The sequence below is a fragment of the Macrobrachium rosenbergii genome, chromosome 55, assembly GCF_040412425.1.
Source record: "Macrobrachium rosenbergii isolate ZJJX-2024 chromosome 55, ASM4041242v1, whole genome shotgun sequence".
Lineage (NCBI taxonomy): Eukaryota > Metazoa > Arthropoda > Malacostraca > Decapoda > Palaemonidae > Macrobrachium > Macrobrachium rosenbergii.
The window spans coordinates 42,507,768-42,523,865 of NC_089795.1; the positions used below are offsets into that span (position 1 = coordinate 42,507,768).

The window sequence follows — 16,098 nt, forward strand, 5'->3', positions numbered from 1 at the left end:
TTCTTCCCTCTACTTTCTCCTTTGCTTTTTTTTATTTATTTATTCCATTTTTTAAAAATATGGCTATTATATTCTGTGGAGGGTGACTTTGTAAGGCAATGGCCTGATAAGGTTATTCCACATGAATGTTCCCTCATTTTGGATAAAAATATAGTTTTGAAATAATTTTATTATATTTATCATTATTACCATAATTTTTCTTTATTGTCATTTTTGCTTTTACGTTTCCTTGAGAGAGAGAGAGAGAGAGAGAGAGAGAGAGAGAGATTTTGTGTGTGGGGGTTTGGGAGGGGGGTGGTGAAAGAACTCTTAGGGAAGAATAAAACCACATTCTATTACCTGTTTTACTTCCACCCTTTAAAATAATAATAACAGTATAAAAATAATAACGTTCTACCTTTACTTTATCTAAGTAACTTTCCCGACACCGTACATAACCCGCAGAAATCCACAAATAAACGTTGCCTGACACATGACTATTGAAATTGGCATATCTCACGACGATTATACGTTCGTCTGCATCTCCTCCACGCAATCTTGCAAGATAACAGACATCAAAAATGTCTCATCTCACAACGATATATATCATTTACGGCCTTCGTTCGGGGGAGAAGTATAGTTCCAAGACATTACTACAGACCTCGGCTTTTAACCCAACCAGGCTTTCTTTTTCACTCCGAGGCAAAAACGAGAGAGACAGTGATGACACCGCGGGAAGGAAGTAAGGAAGGGAAGGCAAGGCCTCTTCTGCGTAAGGTGAAAATGGCTCCAGATACACCATCGCGAACCATCTGCGGTGTGTGTTTCAGTGTAGAAAGTGCCGAGGGTGGCAATTTTCCAGGCCCGGTTCTGCTACGTAACAACTCGCCGGTACATAAATGCAAGATGTTTCGAATTTGCGGAAGAAGAAGAAGAAGAGGATATAGAAAACGGAGAATAACATAAAATTGCATTCTTGGAGCGAACAGCAAACTACAGAATTGTATGCTGCTTCTTGATTCAAACCGTTTCTCCATAATTCGTGTAAAATTTTCTACGAGAAAAATATACTTAGTATAAGAGAAAAACACTGACAAGAAGATGAAGAAATAAAAAAACGAGGACATGAAATTGCATTCTTGGAGCGAAAAATGTACTATTTTACTTCTTGAGTCATAACTTATCTTGATGATTGGTGGAAATTTTTTTGGATGAAAAATATACTTGTAAGGACGACTACTCGAATATTAACAAGCACTAAAAGGCTGAAATCAACTTTGTTGTCTTACACAAAGGAAGTAATAATCCTCGAATTATCTTCAGTCAACAACTGGGTACCTGTGCATATAGGCAATTAGGATTCTAAGTCAAACATAGAATTCTTGCTGTTAGTAGTACTCTGCCTCTCTGAGGACATATTTTCAAACTTACATTTTGCTGTCTATTATAAACTGACCAAATATATATTACTGGGCTGGCAAACCCACGTGATCCATTAAATAAATAAATAAATAAAGGATTAGTACTCAACACATATAAACGACTAAAAAATTTTAAACTACATCCAAAATTTACCGACCGCTCAACTGTGATCTGTCCATGTTAATACTTACAGAGGTGTGAAAAATACAATGAAAATAATAATGAAAGAATAAAATAAACTATAACGACAATACTATTTTGAAAGACGCTACAATTCTACAAAAGTCACTACAACAGAAAATCTAAGACTGCACGCGCGTGGTATGCCTAAGTCAATCTTGTGTCGAAAATATTATCTGCATGGATTTTGAAACTGAAATATGATACACGGCTTGCTTTCTGTATTAGGAACCGGACAAAGGAGTTGACTAAAAAGTTTGGTAATGAACATGCAGCTTTCAGATGAACAAAATCATCATTTAGAGTGACCTACTCTTTAAACCAACTAGTTCCTCGTTGGGCGGGTCGATAACGTCTCGGCCAGCACTTTGCTGGGCCTGCGCTCGATTCTCCTGACGGCCAATGAAGAATTAGAGGAATTTATTTCTGGTGATAGAAATTAATTTCTCGCTATAATGTGGTTCGGATTCCACAATAAGCTGTAGGTCCCGTTGCTAGGTAACCAATTGGTTCTTCGTTGGAGGGATGGGTAGAGCCGTCGCCTAGCACGCTGTTGACCCAGCGTTCGACTCTCCTACCTGCTAATGAAGAATTAGGGGAATTTATTTCTGGCGACAGAAATTAATTTCTCGTCATAATGTGGTTCGGATCCCACAATAAGCTGTAGGTCCCGTTGCTAGGTAGCCAGTTGGTTCTTAGCCACGTAAAATAAATCTAATCCCTCGGGGCAGCCCTAGGAGAGCTGTTAATCAGCGCAGTGGTCTGGTTAAACCAAGGTATACTTAACTTAAACCAACAACTGTAAAGAATATTTTCTAGAGCGCCAAGCCTTCAGGGGATGGGTGACCCTTGGAAAATTCAGACGAGTCTTGACCCCGTCGACTTACAGATGTTTAGTGCCTTAGAATTTCCTGTTTCACATCGATGAGTCAAATATAAAGCAATTAAATGGTAAACAAAAAATAGTTATGTACACTAAGATTAACTAAATCCCACTGTTATCAATTATATTTAGACAAAAAGAATAGCAATATGGATAATCGTGATGACAGTGGCTAGTATAAAGTACCATTATCACCGTGAGTTCATTATGCATGATTGTAATTAGGCATAATGGACAGCTTTTCAATATCATTTAATAAGTTATTCAGTTATTGATATCGACTCTCTGTTCTATCAGAAGCTGCAACAAAGCCGAAAAAACAGTAGCTGTTATGAGGAGGGAACTACAGTTTGTGGGTTTGTAGTGAGATTTGTTCTAAATAACTACAAATAATAGCAGGGACGGCTTACGGTTCTACAGTGCAGTATATAGGTTTTTGGGTCATATATGTATTGCATATGGGTGTGTGGGTTAGTGCGTGTGCGCGCGTGCGTATGTGCGTGTGTGTCCGTGCGCAGATGGACACGAGCAAATATTTCGTTGGAACGACCAGTTTCGAAAATAATATATGCATCGTCATGGAACTATCTAGACTGCAGCATATAAAATATTTAACATACGAGTATGTCGCATAAAGAAGTCAATTAAAGGAAAACTCATTAAAATTTGACAATTTTTTGAAACAGTAAATAAAAAAAATTAAATGAAAAGTAAAGGTGTCTCAACTGACAGTTCAAGATTGGCTAAGAAGGGTTGATTTTCCACGCTCGTCTACACAATTTTATTATTATTATTATTATTATTATTATTATTATTATTATTATTATTATTCACAAAGTGAACCCTATCCATATGGAACAAGCCCACAAGTACCATTTTATTATTATTATTATTATTTTTCAGAAGGTGAACCCTATCCATATGGAACAAGCCCACAAGTGCCATTGACTTGAAATTCAAGCATCCAGAGAATATGGTGTTCATTCGAAAGAAGTAACAAAATGGGTAATGGGAAATACAGAAAGAAGAGATCACTTATTAAAAAAGAAAAAGTGAATTAACAAATTAATAAATAAATGGATAAAAATGTAGTAAATTATTAACATACAAGGAAATTATATCAGGGTAGTAATGCATTCCAGCTTCGCTTGAACTTTTAAAGTTCTAATTGTATGAGATCCTCAGGAAGGCTGTTCCACAGTCCAACAATATGAGGAACAAAAACCTCTGGAACTGAAAAGTTCGACAGCGAGGCATTCTATTGCGGTTAATTCAGCGTCACACTACCGATTGACCAACAACAGAAAAAGAGGGCGATAATGCTCAGTGAGCTGTTATACTAGCGGGACTGTTCACAAACAGGTCTAAATGCTTGTTTGTTCATTAGCCTGTTTGTTCTAATCGATCGGCAGAAGTTTTAAAAGGTAAGGGCCTGAAAATGGCTGTATGATTCGTTAGTAAGAAACGCATTACAATTAAGCAAGTACAAGAGGCCTTTTAACCGGCGGGAGTCTGAAATACTTTGAAAACGAAAAAGTTTGACGTGATATAATTTGGTCTGAAAATGACTACAACACCCACTTAAGGATAAAATGCTCGTAGAATTTCTGTGAATTTGCTTTCAAATAATAAAAATTTTTACACGCTTCGGTAAAGGAGAAACGAGCTATATACAGTATAACTCATCTTCGTAAAGTGTTGGAGACTTGGAAACATTAGTTTCTGAAGTATATAGTGAAGTTTTCCTGAATTTATGACAATAAAGAGTCCAAACTCTAAGCATGTCTAATCATCCTCATAGTTCAACGTCGTGCGACACAAAGGCTTTCACCTCCCCGAATCTCCACTCATCTCCAGCCCCCCTTCTCATAGTTCTCACACATGTAAATCCGGGTTTTCCAACTCTCCTGTAACCCAAGACCCCGACTGACATTATCACTTATTATTCTTCCCTGTGGGTACGACGGAAAAGCGCAATCCGTCACCATCTCGCTCATCTACATATTGAAGTTCCTTTATCATCTCCCTTCATTATCGTCCCGCCTATATACTGTACTGATTTAAGTTTCGTAATTTCTCTTTTGGCATAATTTCTCTGTCTAAGTCTGCGATTTGAAACCTGATGTTCTGCTTATTCTCAAATCGACTAATTCTTTTAGAAATATTTTGCCCCGTCACGACAGGATTCATGTCGGCTTAGGTAAACAGGTCGTACTGGAGCTAGACTACAGTCCATTTGATAATTATGTAAACCTGTTTCAGCCTACCCATTGTTTGAGTTGTCTTTTAGTCGTTCACTAAATTGAACTTCTGAAGTTCCAATTGCACGACATCCTCAGGGAGGCTGTTCCACAGTCCAACAATATGAGGAATAAAGACCTGTGGAACTGAACAGTTCGACAGCGAGGCGTTCTATTGCGGTTAATTCAACGTCACACTATCGACTGACCATCAACAGAAAAAGAGGGCGATAATGCTCAGTGAACTGTTATACCAGAGGGGCTGTCTATTCTTCCCTGTTGGTACGACGGAAAAGCACAATCCGTCACCATCTCGCTCATCTACATATTGAAGTTCCTTTATCATCTCCCTTCCTTATCATCCCGCCTGTATACTGCACTGACTTAAGTTTCGTAATTTCTCTTTTGGCATAATTTCTCGGTCTAAGTCTGCGATTTGAAACCTGATGTTCTGCTTATTCTCAAATCGACCAGTTCTTTTAGAAATAGTTGCACTGTCACGACAGGATTCATGTCGGCTTAGGTAAACAGGTCGTACTGGAGCTAGACTATACAGTCCATTTGATATGCAAACCTGTTTCAGCCTACCCATTGTTTGAGTTGTCTCTTTTAGTCGTTCACTAAATTTCAAATCAAGAGAACTTGTGATGGTTATTTTCGTTCCCAAGTATTTCACCGTGTGTGCATACTCTCCCCTCATTATTTCTGGTTTTCTCAGGTTTATCTCATGTCTTATCTCTCTGGATATACGATGCATCCTATCAAAAAAGCTTTGCAAGTCTTTTAGTATTCCGCCGATTCAAAAAGCATATGTGCATTCAGAGTCTGTCAGATTTCCATCGTTACTCCAATCTAAACCTTCTCTTACATCTCCGACCACTTTTTTTTATCATGAAATCCCTGCAATTTTATCAACATTAAATTTGCACCTAATTCGTTCGTGGAAAATTATGATTGGTTTTTTGCATATTTAAAGGCAGTGCCACTTCGATGCATGACTAAGCAAAAATTTTGCTCTGTGTACTCTGTCAAAGCCTTTTCACAGTCAACGAAATCCAACGAAAGGGGATTTTTAAATTCCATACGCCGCTGCAGAATGTCTTACCACAAATATTTGATCTAAGTAACTCTTGCCTTTTCTAAAACTAGCTACCATCTCTAGGTATTTTACCAATTTGTTTCTCAAGCCTATTGAGAATAAGCATTCTAAATATTTTTACCATAACCGACCAAAGTGAGGGTAGGGTAACTGGCTGACTAGGTAGTACATGGTTTGTCAGGATGAGGGAAAGGTGATGGAAGAGAATGTAAGAATTTGGTAGAACATTATTTAGGGTGCATGGGAAAGTGTTTGGTAATGTTGATTAAGAAAAGAAAAAGGAGGGGGGTAACAGGATTTATAAATGGAATGGAATGGAATGGAATATAAAATTTACGTGAAACAATTATCAGGAGAAGGCGGAAAGCAAGATGGAAGAAAGAGAATATAAACGGGGGTACAGTAAAAGGAATGAAAGGGGTTGCAGCTTAGGTTGGACGCTAGGAAAATGCCATGAATATACATATATATATATAGATATATTATTATATAGAAATCCTCCATATAATATATATACATAGTGTATATATATATACATATATATATATATATAGTTAGATATACATATATATATATAGATATACATATATATATATATATATATATATATATATATATATATATATATATAGATATATATATATATATATATATATATATATATATATATATATATATAGATATATATATATATATATATATATATATAGCATATATATATATATATATATAATATATATATATACTAGTCTGGAGCTTTTACAAGAAAAGCAGCTTTCGTGCAGGCGAGGTAGAGGGCAAACAACTCATATTTGTTATGAAACAAGTGTGCAAGCATTCTGAGGGCAAAGAGGAAAATTGTGTGCCTTATTTTGTCAAGAGGAGATGGCGCAAGGTTGCATTACAAGAAAAAGGACTGTGAATGGAACATGGAGTTGCTGATGTTGCAGCTGATGAATAGGTGATGGGTGACAGTGAAGAGAACCTGCAGAGACTAGTAAAAGAGTTTGGCAGGGTTTCCAACAGAGAGAGGTAGATGTGAAAGTTATCAAGAGTAATGTTATGAGAGTAAATGGAAACAGGAAGATGTAGGTACACATTTTATTATTTATAGTGGAATAATGGAAGTGGTTAATTTGTGCAAGATATCTTAGAGTAAAGAGTAACACAGGCGGGTTATAAAAGAGGTGAAGTAAGGACGGTAACAAAATCTTTACAAAGGGTTTTGAGGAGAAAAAGTTAAGTATACCTTAGTTTAACCAGAAAGCTGAGCTGATTAACAGCTTTCCTGGGGCTGGCCTGAAGGATTAGATTTATTTTACGTGGCTAAGAACCACTGGTTACCTAGCAACAGGACCTACAGCTTATTGTGGGAACCCGAACCACATTATAGGAGAAATGAAATTCTATCACCAGAAATAAATTCCTCTAATTTTTCATTGGCCGGTCGGAGAATCGAACGCGGGGCCAGCAGAGTGGTAGCTGAGAACGGTACCCACCCGTCCAATGAGGAGAAGAGAAGAGAAGGTCTAGGTAAGTGTGCTTGAGCTAGTTTAGGTTAGGTGGGTTTGGTTTGGTTATCAAAGGGGCTGACTGCAGACCTGGGATTAAAGAATATCCAAATATGGTCCAAAATACCCAGTGCTCTTTATAGCATGGGAGTTGCAAAATCCACCACCACCCCACGCCCTGGCCAGGTCAGGGAAAATTAGGTTAGGATGTGTCTGGCACATTTAAAACAACATACTTATAACCTCTGGTCTGACCTAATGATTCCCGTTTTGCAAGAGCTACTTTTTTTTTTTTACTTAGCTATCTTACTAATCACAGATATCTCATATGTATTTGGTCAAATTTTACTTTAAACTTATCGCATTCTGACAATAAAATATCATTTTCCTATGTTTTCATGTGTCCTTCTGAACGCTTCTGACATTCTCTTCATTAGCAAATTACCTAACCAATCAAAACCTAACCTAACCTAACCTCAGGTACCAAGTTCTTACCTAAGAACATATTAGTTTGAAAACGTTCCATGAACTTGCTTTAATCTTAAGGGGAACTGCCAAAGGGACAAAAGTCCTTGTATTTCACTAATTTAGTGTTTTCTCCTTCACAAAAACTCCACTTTCCCACTTTGGTTCCCCGAATTGGAGGATGTAAAGGTGGGATCCACTATCTCTAAGAGTACTCGTTTGCTAACGAAACAAATGTCAGAAACGTTCAAAGCACAAATTACAACATAGGAAAAAGAATATTTTCAAAATAATGTTTTCAAGTCCAAAATGCAATAATGGCCTAAAGTAAAATCATACCTGTATTTTATACAATAATTTTTTTTTTTTATGTAACCGCACATTACAGGACTGCTTATATTGTTGTGGTTTAAAACCAGGAGCGTAAAAGTTTTATTGCAAAGTTTCCCATAATAGTTCAACTCTACAGTTTTCTTTATTACCCACTGCACTAAGAAGAAAATGGAATGGAAACAATAACGGCGAGGACTTGAATAAAGAGTGCACCATAAAACCTAGGAAAGATTTCTTAGCGTCCTTTGTTTTCCCATTTCCGAATAAACTTGCATAATATTTGGCAAATAGTCTTCTTTTAAGTACAAAAATAAGCTTCTGCTGCCCCCATACCTGCTGCAGCGAAGTGTAGGCTATGCAAACAAATTACTCATTTCTGACGAAGTAATTGGACGCTTCTGTTATAGAATCTATAGACAATACTATTTTTATCATTATTCAGATGGACCCTATTCATATGTAAAAAGTCTACAGGGGCATTGACTTAAAATTCAAGTTTCCAAAGAATATGGTGTCCATTAGAAAGAATTAACAGAACGTAATGAGAAATACAGAAAGAAGAGATCAGTTATTAGAAAATAAAAATATATAAAAAATAATAAATTTCAAAAATAAAATAGTTAAATAATATAAATAAGTTACTCAAATACAAGGTGAATTGTTCTAGAGTAGTAATGCATTTTATCTTCGCTTGAACTCTTGAGGTTCCAACTGCTCAACGTCCTCAGAGAGGCTGTCCCACACGGTCCTGGTCGTTTCGGCCGTAAGTCACTTAGGCCGTAACATCCAAAACAATGTAAGACGTTATGTTTATGGTATTTACCGTTATGTTTATGGTATTTAACATTATTATTTCATGTTTTACACATCCCCAAGGGGCTGGTACTAAACACGGCGCCCATTTTGCACGTGAACGTGCTTACGGCCGAAACGACCCGAATGCGTCCCACAGTCCAACGGTGTGAGGAATAAACGACCTCTCAAACTGATAAGTTCGACAGCGAGGCATATTTACTTACTGCATAAGCTAAATCTGGGAATGGTAGAATTTTGCTCTTTCTATTTCTAATGTGCATTTCATAGACGAAACTTGTTAATTTAGTTTATGTGGAACGAGATTCATTACAAAGCTTAGCTGAAATTACAGCATACACAGTATCAGTCGCATACCTAGCCTGAATTATATCATTACATGCTGGTCATTTACTATAAACATATCTTTAAAAAAGAGAAAATTCAATATGCAGGTTGGACGATATTGCTTATAATGGGTCACCCATGGCTATCAAATTTGTATGTTGCTAAAATTCACTGTTGACTACTAATTTACAGTTGTAATTCACAGTTTTACTAATTAAATCATTTTATCTGGGTCCCGCGGAAGAGTGAAACGTACCTACATTTTCATGGCTGAATTTCGAGCCACTCTGTCTAAGATGCTAAATTTCGACGTTCAAATAAGACACGAGTTTAAAAACAAACACAGAATGGAAATTCTTTTTATTTTTATTTTTTTTTATTTTTTTGGATATAATGACTGAATACTAGTATAAAAAAAATCTAAGACGAAATTAAGACAATCATGGAAACCTGAGAGAGAAGAGGGGGAAGGGGAGGGATGGAAGGAAAAGGCAAAAATGGGAGGAGTAGGCGAGGGAAAGAATATATGAAATAATAACAAAAACCGCTCAATAAAACTTTTTTATATAATAAATGAATGCACTGAATGGAAAAGTATCGAATCAAAGTTTTCATGCAAAGTCCAGGATCGCATTTTCGTTTTTTTTTTTTTTTTTTAAGGTGGCGTTCAGGATTACGCCTAGAGGTGTGACTCATTTGATGCGCAGTTCATGATTCCTGTTGTGTCAGGTTTCATATAGTGTGATTTTCAGGGCTGCACTTCGTGGCGTTTCTCATTTAATGGCTTGTTAGCTCGTTTAGGTTAATTTAGAATAATCTGGCTTATTTAAGCAAGTGCAAACCGTTACCTGTGGTGGCCTGGCGTGGAACTCTGGACTAGACCAGCCAACAGTTCATTTAATGATCAGCTCTTGGCTTAACTTTATTCCTATTCGCCATAATGATATATAGCCTCATTGTGTCCCTTTGTCGCAAGTTTATATACCACAACAGATTGTCACAGGGCGAGGTCTTGACTTTTAAAAGACCAATGGCGCCGCAAATGTCACATCAAAAAAACTCTTGCAACCCCACCCTTTGTGAAAATACATTCCAGGGTAATGGAAGGGATTTGTCTTTTGGAGTCAACGTATTAGGAAAGGAAAAGGCCGTTTGCAAAATAAACAAGATGAGTAAAGAATAGACTAGCTAATTATATACTAATTAATGAGTAAAGAATAGACTAGCTAATTATATACTAATTAATTAGTAAATAATTAAACCCCCTTTGTAAATAATAAAAAAATTATATTCCTGATGGGGACAATATTTTCAGGTTCTGCTTTTATACAGTACAACCCCAATTTAGAGAGAGAGAGAGAGAGAGAGAGAGAGAGAGAGAGAGAGAGAGAGAGAGAGAGAGAGAGAGAGAGAGAGAGAGAGAGAGAGAGTTTAATATTAAGAGCCGACCATCACAAATTCGACCGAATTACTCTTGCATTATAAAACAAGAACTCTGTTACTGTACAAACAGAGGACAGCAACACACTTAGTCAAAGTTCTTAAGAGAAATACCTGAAGTTATACTTGTAAAATAAAAACGTGAACAGTGCCCAGACGATTCAGGGAATTGGGAGATTGTACGTATTTAACTGGGATAAATTTTCTGACCGACTGTATATATCAAACTAACCTGACATGACCTTGTTGTTAGTGGACTTCCTTCTCCCAAAAACCCCAGTAATAGCAAATGACCGTGATGATCCACCCCCCCCCCCACCCTCCAGCTCCCGAAACAAGCAAATTCAGACCGTGAATGACATTAAATGTTTGACTCTAAGTTATCTAAAAAGTATACCTTAAAGTCTGAGCAGTTGAACAAACATAACAGAAAATCGTCACTTCCTCGAGAGAAGCAGGAGAATTACTCCGTCAAGCTAGATTTGCGCAAATGGCCTCAAGAAAGCCACACTTTAATCACAGATTAACATTTAAATGTCAGACCACGTATATTAACGTGCTTATGCATATTTGTTCAGGTGTTACAGACAATTTTTTTTTTTTTTTTTGAACAGTTGATTGGTAGCCATCCCTAAAAAATAAAAAATAGTCTGACATCTTTTTTCGGTACATTAAGCCTTCATTCAAAACGTAAAACATTGATCATCCCTTAAAAAAGAAATCCTCAGCAAATCCTCGACAGAGGAATTTATATACTGGACGGTTTAATGCCTAACTTTCATTTTCAAACTCACATAAATCAAGTATTATGATTCAGGTTAACGGTAATAAAACAAAGTTAGTCATTCTGATACAGCAATTTGTTGTGTTCAGCTTTATAAAATGTCTAAAACCCGTGAAAATGTAAAACGCAGTTTGTAACTTTTCTTTAAAAGATACAGCCACCATAGCGCCTTATATTAGTGACTGCAGAAGTAGGTCCTAACCAGTCTTCGCTGACCTTTCTTCCAGGACACTTGTATTCGTTTTCTTGTGTTTGGTAGCTTGTCTTCAAGATCAGCTGGGTATGTTATTAGTTTGGCTTCATTTTCTCAGTGATAAGTTACAAGAGAATTACCAATGCGATCTGCACTCCAGATTTTGAAAGCATAGGTCTACAAACTCCCTAAGTATAGCAAGCGCGATTATTTTTGATTAATTTAGCATGATTATCTCTGTTTGTGGGAAATAAATGCCTGTGTATGTTACGGTACACCCATCACTCAAAAAATCGTGGATTTTTTTTTTTTTTTTTTACGAAAATACGCCCCTATCCACTTCTTCCAGATCATACAGTACGCATCAGATTTCAGTTCATATAGATTATTTATATAAATCATGATCTCTAGAGGTACCCGATTTGATCGGTTCTTCGCCCAATTAATTTTAGGATATGAATACTACCAAGAAAGAAACAGGAGCAATATTCTCTGAAACATGAACAAGAAATGGCAATAGTAATTTACCATTTTACAAAAAACCTCCCCTAAGGTCCCAGAGCTCTCTGTTAAGATATGAAAAGTTCACTCAGGAAACCCCTTTCAATTTCAGATTACCCTGACCACGATGCAGTTTCGACTCTGCGGAACGCTGGTCAAAATGGTAGCGATGGTAGCCACACTAACTTTCTCTACATCCAACCAAATATCTTCGAAGTCTCTCTGTTTCCTCCACGGAGGGAAGGTGCTGACGGGAGTTTATTTGTACACCTCGGCTAGCAGCTTGTTGAGGTATTGAAGTTTTATCAGTTATACACATGGAACTTCTCTTATACTCGCAGATATTAAACCAAAAATATCAGTTAATATCTAATTCACTACACCTTGGGAACAACTCATACCCGGAGGGAATTATAACTAGGATAGCCGAATGGTCAAGTTAACTGACTATCACTGTATCTGAACCAAAGGCCCAGTTTCGACTCTTAGCCTGAGTAAATGTGCTTATCAATAATATCTTCCATCGAGTGTAAAGTTATCCCAAATATGCAGTGGATTCGATAATAGGTCATATTTTTTTCATATATATGCATATGGGGTGGCAGACATGTAAGAAACATAAGTGTCTTCATATCCGGAGAGCATTAGAGAATACACAGCAGAGGTGAAGGCCTTATGTGACGTGATAGAACGGTTGGTTAGGTAATGAAGGGTAGTAGTATTAAAAGGAAGGAGTCTTCATACCAAAGACGCGTGAGAAATCGTGAGTAGACAAGTCTGCAAAACTACACTATCTATAAAATAAACTGGATCTTATAATACAATTTTTTATGTCTGTGTGAAAGATCGGAATTCCATCCCAGAGATTTTGAGTACAAAACCCAGTCCCAAACACAATGTATCAGTGTTGCAAAGTACCTAGTGACGACAAGCCCGTCTGTCTGTCGTCCCCAGCATTCTACTTCTTCTTCACAATCTTGGTTAAAACCAGGTGCATAATTCTCTTGGACCTGTGTATCGCCTAGCTTAAGATAAAGTTACGCTGTCATAAACATGTTGAAAACATTCGAAACTCGATGATAGAGCATTTGAAGCAACTTTTGAGCCTAGTTCATGTTGCTGTTAAAGACCCATTGTATGCATGTTAAAGAAGTTTGTTGGGAAAACTAATCATTACCATTCTTTTCAATTAAAGTTTGATATACCTCCGAGACACGGAACAAGAAAATTCCTTACAACATATCAATATCTGTGAAAGACTTCCTTGAAGTTTCTGAAATCATTTGGTGTTCCACACTTTTATTTTGCAACTTTTGAATTTGAGTCCATAGCAATTCCAGTTTTTTAACATTTATTTTACACCATTGACCACTGGACTTCATAATGTAACAAAAATTCTAAAAAGCTGGAGCTTATTCTTTTAAGGTGGCTGTCTAAGGCTCAGGCGTCTGACTGCTTCTTGACTTTTTTTTGTTTTTTACTGTCCTTCCTTTTCTCTCTCTTCTTCCTATTTTCTCACACTAGAGTACTCCTTATCGGTCAACCTGGCAATTGTGTCCATTCTAACCTATCTGTAAAAAATGTTAAAAATGGCTGATTAGGGACATACAATAAGGCTGCAAGTTATGTGCCTCACTTTAAGCATAGCTCCAAAAAACCTGGACTACCAGCAAGTCACATACTTCATGTGCTTAACGTGCACATGAATCAATTCGTGTCCTTTAGCTTCCCTCCAATGTTAAATGTTTCCTCTTTCACCTACATTGTTAACTCTGACGATATTGATGCTTCTCAGGTGTTCCCAGATCTGCCTTTACCAGAACTGCTACCTGATGCAATGGGATCCAGCGGCGGAAAGTTGTGGCCTCTTGGCGTCACTGGATTACAACCTCACCATCTTGCCGGCGTCTCCTACGCTCAAGAACTACTACGCCTGCGGATGGAACAACAAGAGGATCGTGAGGTCTCTCGCCACTTACAAGTGGCCCGAGTGCAAGACGTACTGCGAGGACCTGGGAGGCCGCCTCTTCATGCCCCAGGATAACACTTACGCAGGTTTGCTCAACCACGTCTTCCAGGTGGACGTTTACTTCGCGGGAATGTACCGCTACACTGACAACGCCACCACCTGGTATGATATGGATGGACGAGTCGTCACTTCCCTCCTGCAGTGGGAGACTGGCCAGCCCAACAACTCCATGGGAATCCAGTATTACATTGCTATAGTCAAGGGCTTTCTGGGAGATGTAGGGCTGAAGGTAAAGTATCCATGCGCCTGCGAGGTGTAATGGTTCTCATTCCTCTGGAAAAGCTACCTTAAGTAAATATGAGTAGGGATTTGTCCTCCTCTATACACTTTTCCCAGTTAGAGATTTATTTTTGTAATTTTTTCCAGAAATCACTCAAAAGAAATGTAAAATACTGAGACTGTTCGGCTGTTCGGTTATAAGACAAAATTTACAAATAGAAAATACTTTGTTTGTAGCAAACCAACCCCCCTCCCCCACTACATAAAAATACAGGGAATCCCTAACAATTTCGACTAAAATACAAGATCTTATTGACTTACAGTCCATAAAAATTGTGCTTTTAAAGAGAAGTACTAAAGCTCAAAGAAACAGTTGATATGCCTGTCACTGGATTTTAACTGTGTATAATTCGAAAGTTTGTGTCTTCCTCCCTCTAAAACACATGAATATTTTACCAAAATATACTGAGTGGAACACATGCAGCATACGTAAATATAGAGGCTACACACAGTGAACTCTCAAATTTCTTATTTTCTCATATTTTTGGATACACTGTCCATTGAAAACTTGGAATCCAAAATTTGGGATTCAAATTAAGAAAATGCCTGTCAACATCAGAATTCGAACCTCGACCAAGAAGGTTAGCAGCCCAGCAATAAGCGTCCACCAAGCTATCACCTTTTTATTTTGGGAAGGTAATACATTCTCACGCTTCGTGCATAAAATTTTGTGGAGCACCAACATTTTCAAGAATAATAAATCCTTATGTTAGTGAATTTATCATAATTGTTTATCACCCATGGGCTTTTACTTCCTTATAATATCATGTTGAACTTTGGACTCAGTATATTTTGTAGATGCTGATGCAGAAATGCTTTGAACCTGGGTTGATTATGTTCCACAAGGTCTTAATCCGGTGTATTTCAGAGGTGCTAAGCTAGGGAAATCCGTCATTCGCAATGTGGATAATTAAGAGCATTTAGAACAGACTTTAAAACATTACATTTTTCAGTGTTTTGAACTAAACTGCACTGCGATATGACAGGAAAGGGACGGGAGAGGGTTGGGGGGGCGGGTGACGAGAAAATTTAAGTGTCTGGAAAATTATGAGCTCGAGGTAGAAAGATTAGGGCAGACCCAACTGCAATTTGTTGCTACACGGCTTTGTCTGATGTTAGTCTCATTCAATTCTTTCAATTATTAGTATATTGTGACTCAAATCTGTCAAACATGAAAATAAATGTTATGGAAATAAATGGCATAACTGGTTTCTTTAATAATATCCTATCAATATAGACAAAAAAATTATCAAATATATCATAACTGATACCAAGTGACCAAGTGGTTAAAATATGAGCATTTCATTATACATTTAGATATCAAGACATGTGGATGAAAAGCTTGGCATCGTCATAAATAGGAAAAATATATCGTGTTAAGTGTCATGTAACTCACACAGAGAATACAGTTCACATTACTGTGCATATTGGAGGCTGAGTGCGACAATCATGAACTGTTTCAGGTTAACAGGAGATAGATGCAACGCCTAGTAATACGGGGTTACACTTTGCGCATCCTGAGCAACTGACATTTATCAAGTAAAATAGAATATGATATGGGCGTAACTGCGCTGCTCACAGAAAGCGGGGAAGAAGAGAGATGAACTGAAGGCAGCCTCA

At 37.3% G+C, this 16,098-nt stretch overlaps 2 protein-coding genes across 2 annotated transcripts in view; one reads left to right on the plus strand and one right to left on the minus strand.

Annotated features, from left to right (window-relative positions):
• The window catches only part of LOC136835180 (max dimerization protein 1-like), a 672,429-nt gene that overhangs the window by 642,035 nt on the left and 14,296 nt on the right, over positions 1-16,098 (minus strand). The window lies entirely within an intron of this gene.
• Positions 11,667-15,467, plus strand: LOC136835691 (uncharacterized). Its single transcript, XM_067099544.1, has 3 exons — positions 11,667-11,756; positions 12,283-12,461; positions 13,966-15,467. The coding sequence occupies exons 2-3, from the start codon at positions 12,298-12,300 to the stop codon at positions 14,456-14,458; spliced, it is 657 nt and encodes a 218-aa protein (XP_066955645.1). The 5' UTR covers positions 11,667-11,756; positions 12,283-12,297; the 3' UTR covers positions 14,459-15,467.

What these genes read in the sequence shown, in the direction of transcription:
- LOC136835691 (XM_067099544.1), top strand. Translation starts at nt 12,298, where the DNA reads ATGCAGTTTCGACTCTGCGGAACGCTGGTCAAAATGGTAGCGATGGTA. An exon ending in TCGGCTAGCAGCTTGTTGAG is followed by an intron (nt 12,462 to 13,965) that starts GTATTGAAGTTT and finishes GATGCTTCTCAG; the next exon opens with GTGTTCCCAGATCTGCCTTT.